Raw genomic sequence first — 17352 nt, 5'->3', positions numbered from 1 at the left:
CGTTAGTTGCAATTAGGCGCCGTATGAAAGTCTTCTGGAACTAAAACTTTGCCGTTTTTTGCAGATTCAATTCGATAATTATACAAAATGCATCGTCCTTTTTAACATATGTAGAATTCCACACAACAGTTGGTCTAATTCGCAAACACTTGGAAGACTTGGTCGGTTTGCTGGGCGAGCAACAAAATCAGGGAGAGGTTCGATAAAACCATGGATTCTTAGAATCAGAGACATTTTGGTTTTTTTATGCTGCCTTTTTCAAAATATATTGCTTTTAGTTTTTTAATGTTAAATACTGACAGTATTTTTTATTCACGGCTCCGATAATGACAGTTCCAATTTACGTAAATTCGAGGCCGAATGTAGATACAATTGGTTTTCAAAGAACCAAAGTGTTTAAATGGCTTTGAGGAAGAGTTTTAGTAAAACATTCTTTTGCCTTCAATTGTTATTCTTTTGACAGTCTGATTTTTAGCTTTAACTACTCAAAGATGAAAATTTCTTCCTCAGGAGGCATTCAGTTGTTACCTAATGTCTCTTATGTTATTGAATGTATTTGTTTTAAGGAAATTTCTCTGATTTTTTGAACTCTGAATTTCTTAAAATATCTTTGGAAACATTTTGTTTATTCTAAGTAAGTACAGGTCAATCTTTCCTCAGCATAGAATACTAACTAAGCGAGGTTTTCTTGCTTTTGGTACTAGGAGTTTTCATACAAAATTTTCTGATTTTTGTGCATAGTTTCCCATTTTTGCTGTTGTTTTTTTCTTTTGTAAATTGTAACATTACTTTACAATCTAAATGAAAAACACTTTACAACAATTGAGACTGAACATATTTTTTGTTTCATAACACATGGTTTGAAGGGCTGCGACACCGTTCTCTTGCAGAAATTGGTAGAGTTTCTTATTTTTGCCCTTTATTTGTTAATTTTTGTTGTCATATGCCATACATTGTGTAATAAAGTTTTCAGTGGCCAACAATTGATACCAAATTGAACTTAATATCTGATATCGGTAGATATCTAATGGCTGTTTTGACTTTAGAATTAATTTCATAAAAAAGAGTGATAGTATTCTTCAACCTATCCCTTTTTGTTCTGGTTTGCGTTTTTTGTTTCGTGTTTTAGAAGGTTGCATCATTTTCGTAAATTAGCCTCATTATTTAAAGCTCTTTTTAATGTTTTGTTCAATCAAAAAACAATTTTTTTGTTGTTTAAACGTTTTAAATGATATCTTCAGGGCTGAGCCAATTTGTTTCAGAAGAATTTTGCGAAGTTTAGATACTTTTCAGTTCTTGTGGTTCTTTTTGTTGACACTTCATGATAGTCGTTCTAAAAAAGAACGTTATAATGGTCAAAGAAGATGTAAATGAATATGTTAATATCGTATAAATTTAGTGGCCTCAAAACTGTGGTTTCGTAAAAGTCTTTGTGAAACTTATTAGTTTAGCTTGTATTTAACGTTATTTCATAGTCTTATGATTTAGTCTCAATAAAAACAGTCGCAAACAATTTTCCGAGTAGTTGAAAGACAAACTGTCTACTCTATTAGTCGAAAGCTTTTGTTAGCTATGAATTTTGAAACTATTTGTTTTTAATAAAAAAAGAGATAGATTTGTGAGATCTACCAATATTATTTCTGTTAAATTGTAGCAAAGCATCTCTATATAGTATTCACATCGTTTATCTATTGAAATACAATTTGCTTTTTATAACGGTTTTATTTTCCTTAAATGGTGTTTCTTCTTAGAACAACCAGTTTTCATAGAACCGATTTTCGTGATCTTTGCAAATTTGCCCCTTTTTTGAAAGTTTATGTTCTCTCTTCACAGTATCACAAGAATGGGCGTCATTTGATAAAAAAACTTTTGTTACGTTCAAAAAATGCAATCGAAGATTTTTATTGTTTTTAGTGATCAGCTTAATATTTCATTAATTGGGGGGACATTATTTTCGTGCATAATTTGCGTGCAAATTTTTAGTTTGTGCCAGTACTTGCCGTTTTTTGTAGTGGTATGACATTTGCTGGATAATGAAAGGCCTCAGTTGCTCACTATTGAGGTATAAAAGACTTTCTCATTGATTTCATATGATGCATAATGCTTCTAATCAGTTCGAATTTAATTCTTTTTTAAAAAAAGCAATGTTTTAATAAAATTTGCCCCTTTTGCTCATTTCTAGTCGACTTGTTGCCAAGTCGCATTGCGAATAAGTCCAATATTTTGTTCCAAATAAGTGCCGGTTAATCTTTTGAGTATAAATTTTATCTGATGCCATTTTGATTTGGTTATTATTGGTTCTCAAAAATGGCAAGGAGTTTTGATCGTGGTTAATAATTGTAACTATTAGATTTTTATTGCCGTCTTTTCTGGTAGTCATATTATGATAGCCACAGTTCTCATAGGCCCACTAACGTAGATTGTTTTATTCGTTTAGTAGTTTGTTGAACGATATGTTGATATGTTAATTTTATTTATCTCTTCCTCATTTGGTAGACAATTAAGTGAAAAATGTAGATGAGTGGGGTCGGAACTTAATGTGCAAACGCACATTACCGAGCCTCCTTGTTCCTTTGAATTTGGATAAAAAGCCAACTAAAATATATATAGTTTTATTTATAAACTTAAATTTTACTTGATGCGTAAAAGATAGGAAGAAGCAAAAAAAACAAAAAAAATGTGAAAAGTAATAAACGACTATTTTTTACCTCCACAGATTATCTTTTTGGCCAAAAGTTCTATTAGGCTAGTTGAAATTAAGTTTCGAATTCTTATTGAAAACTGTTAGATGGTTCAGAAAATGACTTCCAAAGCAAACAAACAGAGCTCATTAAAATGCATTACAGAACCAATGGTACACAATATCTAGGCACTCACTAATGCCTCGAGGCAGCTCATCGTAGTCAAGTAAATTGCAACAATTAGGTCATAGAAGCACACGTGGAAAACCCGAAAAATTACATATTTACTGCGCATTTCTCTAAGTTCTTCGCCCATTTAGTTGCGTGCCCAGGTCTATTTTTCTAGCTTCAAATAGTTGTCCTACTTCGCCGCCCTCTCGCGCTTGTAAAACCTCACTTCTGACTCTTTCTAAAGTGCTATCAAAAAGCACCTAAATTCTCACCCTCTGATTCTCTAAAACATAGAACCCAGTTGCCTTCGTGTCATATATTGAGCAATGTGAACAAGCGCCCAGGCGTCGGGGCACTGAATTACTCGGGCGAGTAGGATTAATGTTCCAAATTAAGCATCTAATTTTTTGATGAACAGATGATTTGTCTCATTTATATTTTGGAAGCTGTTGTTCTCTGGAGGGGCGTTGGATGTTCACTTGTTTGCTAAAAAATTGAAACAAAAAGGAGGAGTTTGTCATATGCGCAACGAATATTGTACTAGGAAGACCGTATAGCTATTTTCATAAAATTTGCGCATCTTTTCCGTTTGTGCCTCCCCCCAGCTTAGTGGGTGCATATTATCTGCACCCGTCTTGACGCACTGCCATATTTTTACATTTCTTTTGAATTTGGAGGAAATGACAATTCATTTATATAGAGTTTTGCTTATGAACTTAAAATTTACTTGATGCGTAAAAGTTAGGAAGAAGCAAAGAAAAATAACAAAAAAAATAGTGAAATGTAATAAACGACCATTTTTACCTCCACAGATTATCTTTTTGGCCAAAAGTTCTAATAGGCTAGTTGAAATTAAGTTTCGAATTCTTATTGAAAGCTGTTAGATGGATCAGAAAAAGACTTCCAAAGCAAACAAACAGAGCTCATTAAAATGCATTACAGAATCAATGGTACACAATATCTAGGCACTCACTAATAACTGGAGGCAACTCTTCTTAATCAATTAGATTGCAACCATTAGGTCATAGAAGCACACGTGGAAAACACGAAAAAATGCATATTTACTGCGCATTTCTCTAAGCTCTTCACCCATTTAGTTGCGTGCCCAGGTCTTTTTTTCTTGCTTCACATAGTTGTCCTACTTTGACGCCCTCTCGCGCTTGTAAAACCTCACTTTTGACTCTTTCTAAAGTCCTAACAAAAAGCACTTAATTTCTCACCCTCTGATTCTCTAAAACATAGAACCCAGTTGCCTTCGTGTCATATATTGAGCAATGTGCACAAGCTCCCTGGCGCACTGAATTACTCGGGCGAGTAGGATTGATGTTCTAATTAACTTAAACATCTAAATTTTTTGAAAAACAGATGATTTGTCTCATTTATATTTTGGAAGCTATTGTTCTCTAGATGTTCGTTGGATGTACACTTGTCTGCAAAAAAACTGAAACAAGAATGAGGAGTTTGTCATCATATGCCCAACGAAGTGCGTACTAGAAAGACCGTATAGCTAGTTTAATCAAATTTGCGCAACTTTTCCGTTTGTGCCCCCCATCGTAGTGGGTGCATATTATCTGCATCCCCCCCCCTCGACGCACGTGCCCTATTTTTACATAAAAACTTACTATGTAATGACACGTGCTCTGTAACTGGGGGAGCATAACGCACTGCGGGCGGGGGAACAAACGGAAAAGATCCAAATTCGATTTATATTTAAGATCTGTTTTCATATAATAATATTAATAAGAATATTAATGAAACTAGCTATAGCTCTCTAAGAATATGCCAAGATTATATGGATAATTTTGTTTGCACGTGATGAATTAACGGCCAGATATGAGATATCAATGTATTTTGTAAATTTAAGGAAAGGGTGACGCGATCAGCAAGGCTGACGTAGATGTTCTCTAAATATGTAGTTGACTGAAATCAGCAAGATATGAGCGTAATGAACTGTATCATTGCTACTTTCTTGATTGAAAATTGATAAACTCGAGAAATTTTGAAGTTTTTTTGTGAGTTGAATAATTCGAATCATAATTAGATATCAAAAAAATTGTTAGGTCGGATTCTTGTTTTGTGTCTCTGTGGGCTCATCATTGCTTGCGTGTGAGGTGGGGGCGCTTTAAGAGTAAAAATTTTATTATCCGTTGGGCTTTTGGATTGTGTAGAGTTTGATCTGTTCATGCGAAGAAGTTGGAGGTGGCTCCGTGGTCATCGTCATCAGAGTCAGTGACTGGCACCCACTCATCCTCATCGTCACTCTCTTGCACTCCGTCCCACCCTACATCATACACATTTAGGAAGCTACTTCCTCTCCCTTTTGAATGTACCACAGTCAACCCCAGATGGTTATCTTGTAAGATATTGCAGGATAACCATTCGAAGTGGAATGGGGTGGCCATCAATAATGATAGCTATGATGATCAGTCCCACTTATTGTTATTAGGCGATGCGAACCATTATCGGTACAACAATCCGTAGTAATACTTTCAATTAATAACAAAAGTATTGTTCTCGGGGGGGGGGGGGTAGAGGCAAATTGTACATTCTTAGTTTTACAATTTTCTCATATTTTTAATCGCCAATTCAACTGTTAACTTGTATTAGATTGAACAACCATGTAACTAAAGTTTTGCGTTTAAATCGCCAATTTATTCCTTTCTACAGATTTCGTAAATATTTGAGTTCGAAATCAGTCCCGGCAGAAAAAGAAATGTAGTGATAGAGCTCTATATCAGTAGTTATTCCACTGCATGATTTGAATGGCTGATTTATCATTTTCAAGATCAGCTGTTACTGAATCTAAGTAATCCATCACAGAGATCGTTTTTAACGCATGCCCAATGTCATGATGACGAATTTTTTCAAAAAGTACTGCCAGTTCCCGTAGTCACTAATAATAGGTCTGCTATGACGCTGCTAGCTTGCACCTCATAACTGGTCTTCTCCGAAAGTTTTAATGGGAACTTTGCAAACTCAACCCAATCTGAAGTGCTAGACGGGCACCATCTCTGATCAGACCATACAAGCCGAAATGACCTCCGATCAGGCTCAACCGCGCTCAATTTTTTTTCTGTGCTCGAATTGCGCTCGAACTCTTTCCTGCGGTTGAAAAGGTGCGGTTCAATTCACCTCTGAGCAGACGCACATGAACTCAGTTGGTTTTCCTCCTCTCAAAGTTTGCTCGATATAACTTCCGATCAGACTCTCATTTGTTTTTGAGGTCGTCCAGACCACTTAATCTGGATCAAAGGATTAACAAATGTTCGTTCGAATCAGTCTGATCATGAATCAAATCGGTCTGGGACCTCAGCTTGGGAACCAAGATATAGGCGTTTGAGGTCCGTAAGTTGAACGCACAAGGTTGTTTTGGTAGCTTAACGCGCTTCAATTAACCAAGGCTTAATCAATTCAATTGGTTTTTCTTGTCAAAAAATTAATCAATTTAAGAAAATAGAAATATAGTTCAACCTTTTCCCCGATCATCGAAGAAGCGTCTGATTGCGGCAGGACCTTGTCGTGCTACTTCCACGGGTGGTCTCATGAGAGGGTTCTCGTCAATGTTGGCAGATTTATAGAACTCTCCCCAGTCCAAATTGGTGAGACGCCCAAAGTAGTGGGGAAGTTTTCTAAGCTTGTTCTTTCCAAGCCACAGAGTGCGAAGGGACTTCAGTTTGCACATACCCATTGGAACCTATAATCACTTTGAGGAATTGATCTTCGCTATGCTTGGAAGGTAAAATTTAATTTATGAAGATCCGATTCAAATCTCTTTCGAATCAAAAATTGAAGACAATGTTCTCAACAATTGCAAAAGGGGAGGAGGCAATTCCTGCTTATCATTTACGGGAGCTATTAACTGAGCCATCAAATCTTATCTGAACAGTAGGCTTATGAATAAATCTTGAGTTTTATGTAATATAACATTGCGTGCTTAGTGCTAGGTACCCTAGTGGTTGATGAACAAAAAAAAATTGAAAGAATCTTGCAAGGCAATATTGTAAGTGATTGCATGCCGGTACCAAGATTCTAGCAAGATTCTTGCAAGATTTTCGATTCACTTTCAAGACGTCTAACTGGAGGCGATTGTTGAAAAGATCCAAAAATGGGGCTGATGTATGTGAAAAACATTCACTCGAATAACTCAAATGAACCAAAATATTGAACTCTGAAACCCAATTTTCGGATATATCCCCGTGGTTTACCACTCCAAATCGCTTATTCTCAGCGCCCCTTTTGAGAACGTTTCTGTAGAGCTGTTGAATCATTAAATTTTAGCACAATGCCGAGAAAAAAGGACAAAAAAGAAAACCCTGTAAAAGGGATGATTTTTGAAAATATTAAAAATTTTGCAACTCTTTATTAGCCAGTGCGTTTTTCCAAATTTTTGAAATAGAATCATTGTTATCGGTTTCTATTTTTTGAGTGGCCAATGAAGCTAAATCTGTAAAAACATAAAAATGGGATACAAGATAGTTTCTAGAGCCAACAAAATGGGTTCGAAGATATTAATATCACGAATTCCAGCCAAATTTAAAAAAAGTTGCATTTTTACGTTAATAACTCAAAATTGTTTTTTTTTCTGTTTATCATGCATTCTTGGAAAGTGACGCTTTTTAAGACAAGAAGGCGGGTAAACTCTAGTGACAATGAGATTGCTTCGAAGATAAAAAAATCGCAAATTTTTACGATTTTCAAGAAAATTTACAATTTTTATCAGGCTTTGAAAATGTGTTTTTTCCTAGTTTTTTAAACTTTGCGGGCCCACTTTTTTTCAAAGCGTCAGTGAGAGTATATGGCTATTTTTAAAAAGATAATTAAGATATATCGCCAAGTAAAAAACATAAGGTTTAAAATAAAATTTCGAGATATAAAAAATATTTATTTGATGCTAGTGAAATGATATTATTAAATAAGGGCCTCAAATTTGAACCAAATTATTACTTCAAATTTCTTCAATCCACAAAATTATAAGTGCACGAAAAGCATAAGTTTGAACGACAAATTCGACCTTCCCATCGTTAATGGTGATCATAAACTAACTCGCCAATCCTCGATAAAGATATCCATAACACGTGGATAACACAAAGATATCCCTAAGGATGGGGAACAAAGTTTTAAGCGCAAAAAACTGTACCTGCCATATACGTTAAACGAAAAAATTGTTCATACCTAGAGTGTAAACTAACCTATATCAGCTAATCTATATGTAGACGGACCTGTAAACGTTCATAATGATACAGACCATAGAGAACATGTGAAGTTTTAAACAGTTAAACCATTCTGAACTCTATAATCAAAACATTTAGTTCATATCGATTATGTCAGCTGATTATGTCATATGTAGGGAAATGTCGCGGAGAGAAGACAGAGACAAAAGAAAAACAGACAGTACTTTTTGGATTTCGAATTTTTCGAATTTTTTTCTAATTATATGTGGCGCAGACGCACACCTGAATCTTAGGAACTCTATAAGCCATAAAAACATAATACAAAATCCATTCATGGAAATCAGAATAGCAAATCAATAGCTAAATTTTTCCCAACGCGTGAGTAATTACGGCAGAAAAAGCTGAACTTCTGAAAATTATCCAAGGCGCCGAAGAGCCGGATGACAATTTCTTACCGCGTTTAGAAGAAAAAGCACGCCACTGTTGCTCAAAGACACAAAAAGCGGCTATCAAACAAGAGCAAGAGTTGTTGAATTTAAAAAATATCGCAAATTCAAGGGAACCTGAGGTAAAGCAAAGACTACTTGACGGCAGAAAGCAAACCAAAGATGTGCTTTTCTGATTTTTAGAGCAATCTTACAGCTCAGACATGTCTAGCGATCTTTTGCAAGAAGTGAGCTATAACTTCAAACAGACATTCGGAAAACCAAATGAAAAGTTCACTGGTAGTGGATGCAATAGTAACTTGTGCAATATATGTGGATGTCAGTCACTGAGCAGCAGGCCGTCACCGGCTTTGAACAAGAACAATAACACCTGTGAAAAAATGAGTTTTTTTGCCAAAAATGGGCGGTATTGAAACGCCACTCAGCAAGTATGACAATCCCAACAGCTTCCGCGATGAAGAAAGTAAACTGTGCGGTCAATCAACCATCTTCCGCAAGTGAAAATGGAATGTACTCTAGATGGTGACAACTTGTTTTTCATGCCAATGACAATTAAACACATTACTTTAAAAATGCAAAAAAAATTCAATTTGATACCGTTGTTGATTGTACCGCAATATTATCAATCATCGGGACTGAACTTGATAAACCTCAGTTTTGTGTGGAAAATGAGAAGTCTTGAGGCCTATGACAGTACTAACTAACGCTTCTGGGATCACGAACAAGGGATTTTGATGGAACAGATGTATGAGTAAGCAACAAAAATTAGCTGTTGTACAATTCGACCAAGAGTTAGGGCTACTTGGGAGAGACAAACTACCCCAAGAAAGCACAGAAACAGTCTGTGATAAGAGTCTGTCAAAAGAAGCAAGTTGCATGTGAAACACATACCGGGATCACTGCCAATGCTCTACAATGCCACGAAGATACCTCTACCTTATTAAAACAGGTTCAAAGAAAAATTCGAGACGATGGTACCACAGGGCGTCTTGTTGCTTGTGCAACTTAATAGTATCAATATTGCAATTTTATTAGTGTCGCAGTGAACGAAAAAAAACTCTAATTTCCATCTTCCATAATGTCCAATGGATCTAATATTTTGCCAAAACCTATCTATCAGACGCATACTATCAAACTGAACGCAACGAATATGCAAAAGAAATATGCGCAATCAACACATCACAAGGATTTTTGAAGATGTGCAGGCTTCCTCTGGGTTTGAAGAGTTTTTCATTGGTCTTCCAGAATTGCCTCCAGCGAACTTCCAAAGGAATCAAGAGTGTGATTATCTTTCATGAAACAATGTACTGTTACATGAAACAACGGAGTAACATGATAAACAAATGCTTTTTTTCTAAAGTTGACCACGAAAGGAAAATCATCCATACCAACAAAAAAAGATCCGAGTCATAACTATTCCAAGCGTTTGTTTTTTCAATGCAAAACCACCTTCTGACACAAAACAAATCCAGTCTATTGTCAGTTTAACCAGTTTTATGATCGAATGGTGACTGACTTTGGTCCAAAGACGTTTTCATTGAACAGAATTCGAAAAGAAGAGTTAGATCAGAAAAAGGAAAGATTTTAACAAGGCGGCTCGTTAATGTGCGTTCGCACATGATGTTCCGACCCGAGCTCATCTACATTTTTGACTAAAATGTCAACCAAATCAAGAGATAACAAAAATAGATGTTTGAGTTTAAAACAATCGTTACACATTCTATCTACTAATTGAATTACTAATGCCATGCTTCATTACAGCACCAACGTGACCTGACATTGAAGAGACTAGAAAAAAAATAGCACCAACAAAATTTTGGCGCAAAAAATGAATATCTAAATTTAAAAGCACCTGGTAACAACGTCAAAATGCAGTCAGATAAAACCTTAACTACACAAGTTTACCTTTTACTAACTATACAGCAGATGAAAAGTTTTCTTAACGAGACTAGGTAACAAGCCGACAAAAAGAACGAACAGTGAGGCGAAACTTAAAAATTAATCAACATTTTTTGCACCAAGAAAATTCAAAAATCTTAAAAAACATTGGTTTTTAATAAAAAATCCTTGATAAATTACTAAAAAGTCATTACAAAACCAAAAGCACCCGTCTGTGGTCAGACTATGCCATAGAAACAAACTAAAGAGAAACTCAAAAAATTACAAACGATTTGCGAAAACACAAACCTTTGCTACCATTAAAATCAATACCTATCATCTGAATATGTATTTTTAATTCAGTTGTTATTTCTGCTATTTCAGTTGAAGGATTTATACTGAAAGATTAAATAAGTTTACTTGGGCCACATTTAAAAACCATTGGGATCTGTTATTACGCGATTGTTCTGAAGGAAGATAAAAAGAAACGCAAAAAATGGCCATTCAATAAACGTTCAGAAAAACGAAACAACAGTGGCACATAATATCAATATATATGTTATTTCTTGAAATACACGAAATTCGATGGGACATCTGATTGATGAATAGAAGTTAAATTTGACGAAAGGAACCTATTCGCTATATACTGAATGTTTCGAGCAACATCATTCATTCAGTCCTCAATTACAAGCCTATGAGATCTGTGAGCAATTTACGGCTACCTAAAGAACAAAAACAGCGAATTCAGGAAAAAAAATTGAGCGACAAAAGGGTCGAAGGCATTAAAAAAATGAACTTTTCACTAAACACTCTTCAATTTTAAATTAATTTTTCAGGAGCAATGGGAAAACCTTTTTTATCAATATAATTTCAAAAAATCAACAAATATAAACAAATACATTAGACGCACGAAAATTGCGGGAAAACACGTATTATCAACGCCATTAAATTCATTAGCCTTCAACGGAAGCCAGTATATACAATAAATGATGCCTCGAGGGGACAATAAGTTTTTTTGCCAATCGTATTTCATCAATAAGACCTTACAACAAGTTAATGACTATGAAAACAACAACAGAGAGAGGCAAAAACCACAAATTCAGTAGAAAAGTGCCTGAAGAAAATGTCGAAGCAACTCAAATCATTAGCTCTTCCCTGAAAACTTTATTTATGATCCGTTGAACTTCTTCCCTAAACCAATAGGGACTCTCAGCAGTAAGATGATGTGATAAGATTTCAAAAGGATCGAAAAACAAAATAAAGTACCCAAAAAAAATATGAATTCTCGTGGCATTGATGTTTTAAAACTAATAGGTAGAAGATAAAACCGCTAACCAGATTAATTTTGGCTATAGTAGAACGGAAATGGATTCTGTTAGAACCAACAATGACCAAGAGTATCCACGAAAAAAAATTAGGAATGGTTGAATTTCAAAAAAGTTTCGAAAAATTATTTTTAAACCCTTAACAGCCAGTAAACTCAATCTTTCATCGGAGCTCAATGACGATGCTCAGATATAACCCATAGGGAGGAAAATGATGTCTGTCATGCATAGATAGTTAAAAAGACATCACAATAAGTCTTATGACAGAAAACAATAACAAAAACAGCAAAAACTAAAATTCAGTAGAAAAATGCGAGAAGAAAGTGTCGAAGACAATTAAACCATTAGCTATTCTCTGAAAACTTTCTCTGTGATCCACTGAACGTCCTCTCTAAGCCAATTGGATTACAATAATCTTTGGATAATGTGATAAAGAGTTCAAAAGTGACCAATAATTCAAAAAATCCAAAAAAAAAATTTAAAAAAATTGAAATCTTTGTCATTGAAGTCATATAACCAATAGCTAGAAGATAAAACAGCTAAACAGAATATTTTTAGTCGCAGTAAAAAGCAAGTGGGTCCAGTCAATACTGAAACTCACTAACAGTTCAAGAAAAATTTAGGAATTGTTATTGTTCAAATAAAATTTTCGAAAAATGATTTTTATTTTAACAGACATTAAATTCAATAGCTTTCAACGGAAGTCAATAAAAACGCTCAAAGATGCCCCAGTGGCAGTACATTTATGTTTGTCATGCATAGGTATTCATTATGAGATCACAGTAAGTATAATGACTATTAAAACAACAAAAAAAAACAGGAGAAAACCAAAAAATCAGTAGAAAAGTGCAAGAAGAACGTGTCGAAGCCATTTAAACCATAAATTTTTGTTTAAAATTTTTATTGGCCATCCACAGAACATCGTTTTTAAGCTAATGGGAACTGTCAATATTTGGATAATGTGATAAGATTTCAAAAGTAACCAATAATACGTAAAAATCCAAAAAAAATTTTAAAAAATTGAAATTTTTTGTCATTGAAGTCATATAACCAATAGATAGAAGATAAAACCGCTAACCAGTTTAATTTTGGTTGCAGTAGGAAGGAAGAGGGTGCTCTCACCCCTGGACTGACTTACAATTCACTATAATAAGATTATGATTCTTTAATATTCAAAAAAAAATTCGAAAAATTATTTTTTAAGTCTTAACAGCCATTAGCCGCCCCCTCAATGAAATAGACATGTTCACTTAATGCTCATTATGGAACATATTGCACTGTTAGTCAATGAATCCCTACCATAGGACTCCAAAAAAAATAGTAAAACTTCAAAAAGAAATTCAAAATTTCATTCAAAATTACGAAAACTCAGAATCGAAGCCAAAAAAAAACATGAGCAATTCCTTGAAAACGACGTTTTTTGTTCATTGCGCTTCATTCGGCTATAAAGGAGTTTTGTCATTAATAGAACGTCGATATAAAATGTGACTTGTCTCTAGGTGACTTAAAAAAGCAAAAAAGAGAAAAGTTTTATTAAAAAAAGGGCTCTCAATTAGAGTTCGATTTTTTTTTGATAGTGAACTTCCCTATGAGACCAGAACTAGTCTTTCTATCGCCTTGCATTCAACTTTTACGAACTCAAAATTTATTCTTTTTATAGAAATTTGAATTAATGTTTTCGTAAAAAAGATCTTAGTTTGAAGAAAATTGTACTAAAAGTGAACAATCATGCTAAAGATCCCATTGTTCACACAAAACTTCAATCCTCGATAACTCCTCGAAAAAAAACGAAATTCAAAAAAATCTTTTTACTTTTGAATTCTACGCTGGACCAGCTTTTTAATGATACCACTCACATTTCTCTACGACGAATATATCGATCGGCCAAAATTCACTGAACAAAAAAAAAACCCATTTGAGTATATAGTTCCTTCCCCCACAAGTGGGGTCGGAACAATAACGTCAAAAATTGGATGTGCCAACCCACTGGTACCAATTTACAGCTTGAAAAAAAAACCCACTGTTACAACAGACAATTTAGAGAAAGTAATAGGCTGGGTCTTCTCAACGGAAGATCATCCTGTGATTGACGTCTCCAAGAAATTGTCACAAGCTAAACAGAGGTGCTCTAATATAGAACAATCGACACTGGCAGTTGTCATTCTGGTCGCAAAGTTGAAACATTTTCTGCTCGGAAGAAGGTTCACATTTGAGGTTTACACACAGACCGACCACAAGCTTCTCAAATATCTCTTCGCACCAGACAAAAAATTTCCAAAATTATCATCAGCAAGAATCACGAGATTGGAAATAGCACTAATGGAATTCGATTTCGAATTGAAATGCACACCTAGATCAGATTTCTTATGTTGATGCTTTGAGCAAATAGCCTTTGTTAATGGCAATGACAGTGATAAAATCTGCTTTGCCTTCAATATTATCGTTTTTTTATAATCGAAGCTGTTAAACCAGTCAGAGCTGAGCTGGAATCAAAAGAATATTTCAAGATGTCAACAAAAGAGTAAAAAATGGTTGCTGAAAACAATGCTCTGAAGCAGAGATTGGATTCGGAAACAGAACGATGCTCTGACCATCCATAACGGAATCATTTTAAGTGGTTTTGTACATTTCACCCAAACTCTGACCTGTGATGTTGGCTGAAGCTGAGGAGACCAAGACAATGGTGCCCAGGCCAAGTTTTTTGGCTTCTAGGATATTAATTTCAAGGATTTGGCTTTTAGTATAAACGCTTCAAGAGTTCTGGCGATATTATATTTGTTTTTCTTTAAATTTGTTAGACTGTTTGTTTGGCATCATTATTTAATTGGTCTTCTGGTCAGGCACAGTAGTTATCCCTTTTTCAGTCAATTCTATGGATTGCATTTCAGGATCTGTTGCTTTGCATTTCAGCAGACAAATCGGCGTCCAACTTTTAATATTATATCTCTTGATTTTACATCCCAATGAGCTGTACAAATCTCCCATGAAACTCTGAGCCATTAAAGTAAAACTTGTGGACAGTAATAAATAGAATTTCCTCCACTTCTTGGAAGTTATGATAAGAAGAGATTAATTAAAATGAAAGGTTATGCTGCGTATGACAAGACGCATGCAATACTTGAAAATCGATTAAACGCCTGCTGGTTTAAAAACTAGTCAAATGAAAACAGTTTCTGAGAGCGAGTAAAATTCTGATCATAGGTTGCATTGACTTGTATTGATCTGGCCACATATTGGTTTGGTTTGAAAGTGTATGATCGTGAGAGATCTCGTACAGTGACCAGGAGCTGGCATGTATGGCTTCAAGGTTCTAACCTTTCTGAGTTTGTTGCAGTAGAACAGGAACGATGTCAACTTGGTGAGCAACTGTATCTCCTGTGGAATTGTCTTCACTTTGTTATCCGACATGTCCAAGAACTCGAGGTTCTCTAAGCAGCAAATCTCCAGAGGGAAGTCTCTGAACTCATTGTTGGCCAAGTGGACACTCCTCAAGTTCTCTAACTTACTGAACTCAGGCGGCAACGTCCTCAAATCATTGTTAGATAGATACAAGCGCTCCAGGTAAATCAGGTATCCAATTTCTGCTGGCAGCATTGTCAAATTCCCAGTATCCAGAATTAGAATCCTTAAATTTGTAAGACGCCCAATGTCCCTTGGGAGATCTCGGAGTGAAAAGTCCAGGCATGATTCTCGCTCTGGACTTGCCTCCAAAACTTCGAGGTCAGTAAGGTGGAAAAGTTCTTGTGGCATTGGATTCAGTTCCTTCCCTTGAAGTTTCAACTTCTTTTTAAAGCCAAGATACTCATCGGCTTCCACGCGCAGTTTTAAATTGCGTACGTTTATCATTATGGTTAAAATTTGAAAGGAGAGTTAAACAGTGTGTGTGTATAGATATTGGTATCGTACTTTAATGATGGTTATGCTGTTTTACATTGATTAAATGTAAAACGCAGCAGAAAGAAGTGCTTCGTTGCTCAAAAAAGATTGGTGTATAACGCCAAATACACGAAAATAAACAAACGTTGCTTAAGTTTAAAGAAAAATGCTGGCACAAAAACTCACAAAGATTAAGCGGGATCAGTAGGAGATTAAAAGCAGCCAAACAATTACGGAATCATTGTTTCACTTGCAACTACCCCATTCCTTCTTAGCGGTCATTATACACTCTGATTATACACAAGCTAATGCAGTAACAATTAAAGAAAAAACCGTGAAGTATTTCAAGCAACCTTCTGCTGTCATTTTGTATCATCTAATAAATTGTTAGATGAAACCACAGCTTAGAGCATCTGAGGTTTCCTTGGATCCTATAATTTAATTTGAATTCCATTCTTGCTGGAAGTTTCCTACACGAAACGGCAAAGAGATCACTGTTGTGTTTATTTTTGAATTGCTTTTAATCCTAAACGTAATAAACCTGAACCCAAATTTTCAATTTCGTCTCGATTTCGTCTCGATTTGAATAAGTTTTTCTCCGTGATCTATGGCTAGTTTTTGCGTACTTGTGATTATGAAACTTTGTGCAATAACATGCAACTGATTTCTAACGAAAGAGTGCGGATGTTTCTGTATGCACATCAGAACGGATGAGGATCTAAACAACAAGTCTGCCGTCTGCAAAAGATTTTGTTTCAACCAGTTAAGTCTAAACCAAAAAACTTTTATTCAATATCACTTCCCGGGTTGGGGTCCCATAGAATCCCATCGATGGATCATGGGAATTTCAGAGAAATCCATCGATGGATCATTGAATGTCCCATTACCATTTAACGCTGGGCATGGAAAAATCATAGAAAACTTTATGAAATTGTAATCATTTCCTCTGGTTCATAAAAAAACTTTCATGATACTATTATGATTTTTTCTGGATCATAGATTAGTTATTATGTACTTACTATGATATTCACTGGATCATAGCAACTTTTATGATTTTATCATTAGTTCCTCTGACTCATAGATACTTTTTATGTACTTACCATGAATTCCTCTGGATCATGACAACTTCAGAACTGCTAGCCATTGCTTTTTGAAAGAGAAAAAACATTTTCTCTCTTGTACTAGGCATCGTTAGATTAGATATATTAGATATATTAGATATATTAGATAGATTAGATATATTAGATAGATTAGATTAGATAGATTAGATATATTAGATAGATTAGATATATTAGATAGATTAGATATATTAGATAGATTAGATAGATTAGATATATTACATAGATTTGATATATTAGATATATTATATATATTAGATAGATTAGATATATTAGATAGATTAGATTAGATAGATTAGATATATTAGATAGATTAGATATATTAGATAGATTAGATATATTGGATAGATTAGATATATTAGATAGATTAGATATATTAGATAGATTAGGGAGATTATCAGTTATAGTAAATATGCCACCCCTCCCAGCTACCACTACGACTTTATAGCTTTACTTTCGGAGGATACCTACCCCTGACGCGTGAAAAAAACTTATCCAAACTATCGACAATTTGTGTGGGCGAATTTTACTTCAAATCCCCTCAATCTCAGCTCACTTTTGTTCAATTTTAAGGGAAAAGCTTTCACGAGGATCTCATTTGTGTCCCCAGCTGAACGGGTGCATAATACTGGTGCATGCTCTGTAACGGGCGGGGGGTTAGGTGGGATTGGTGACACAAAACTGAT

At 35.0% G+C, this 17352-nt stretch overlaps 1 protein-coding gene across 1 annotated transcript; it reads right to left on the bottom strand.

Moving 5' to 3' along the window:
- Positions 1-4218: 4218 nt before the first annotated feature.
- LOC142350339 (uncharacterized) lies at positions 4219-15661 on the bottom strand. The gene is made up of 3 exons (XM_075402175.1): positions 14988-15661; positions 6324-6546; positions 4219-5133 (listed from the first exon to the last, which is right to left on the bottom strand). Exons 1-3 carry the CDS (start codon positions 15516-15518, stop codon positions 5033-5035), a joined length of 855 nt encoding a protein of 284 aa, XP_075258290.1. The 5' UTR covers positions 15519-15661; the 3' UTR covers positions 4219-5032.
- Between the last annotated feature and the right edge of the window lie 1691 nt (positions 15662-17352).

This window comes from Convolutriloba macropyga, chromosome 1 (genome assembly GCF_964194025.1).
Source record: "Convolutriloba macropyga chromosome 1, txConMacr16.3, whole genome shotgun sequence".
NCBI classification, from domain to species: Eukaryota; Metazoa; Xenacoelomorpha; order Acoela; family Convolutidae; genus Convolutriloba; species Convolutriloba macropyga.
This window is presented reverse-complemented; position numbering and strand designations above follow the sequence as displayed.

What these genes read in the sequence shown, in the direction of transcription:
- LOC142350339 (XM_075402175.1), bottom strand. Translation starts at nt 15,518, where the DNA reads ATGATAAACGTACGCAATTTAAAACTGCGCGTGGAAGCCGATGAGTAT. An exon ending in ACTGCAACAAACTCAGAAAG is followed by an intron (nt 6,547 to 14,987) that starts GTTAGAACCTTG and finishes AAGTGATTATAG; the next exon opens with GTTCCAATGGGTATGTGCAA. An exon ending in CTTCGATGATCGGGGAAAAG is followed by an intron (nt 5,134 to 6,323) that starts GTTGAACTATAT and finishes TGTATGATGTAG; the next exon opens with GGTGGGACGGAGTGCAAGAG.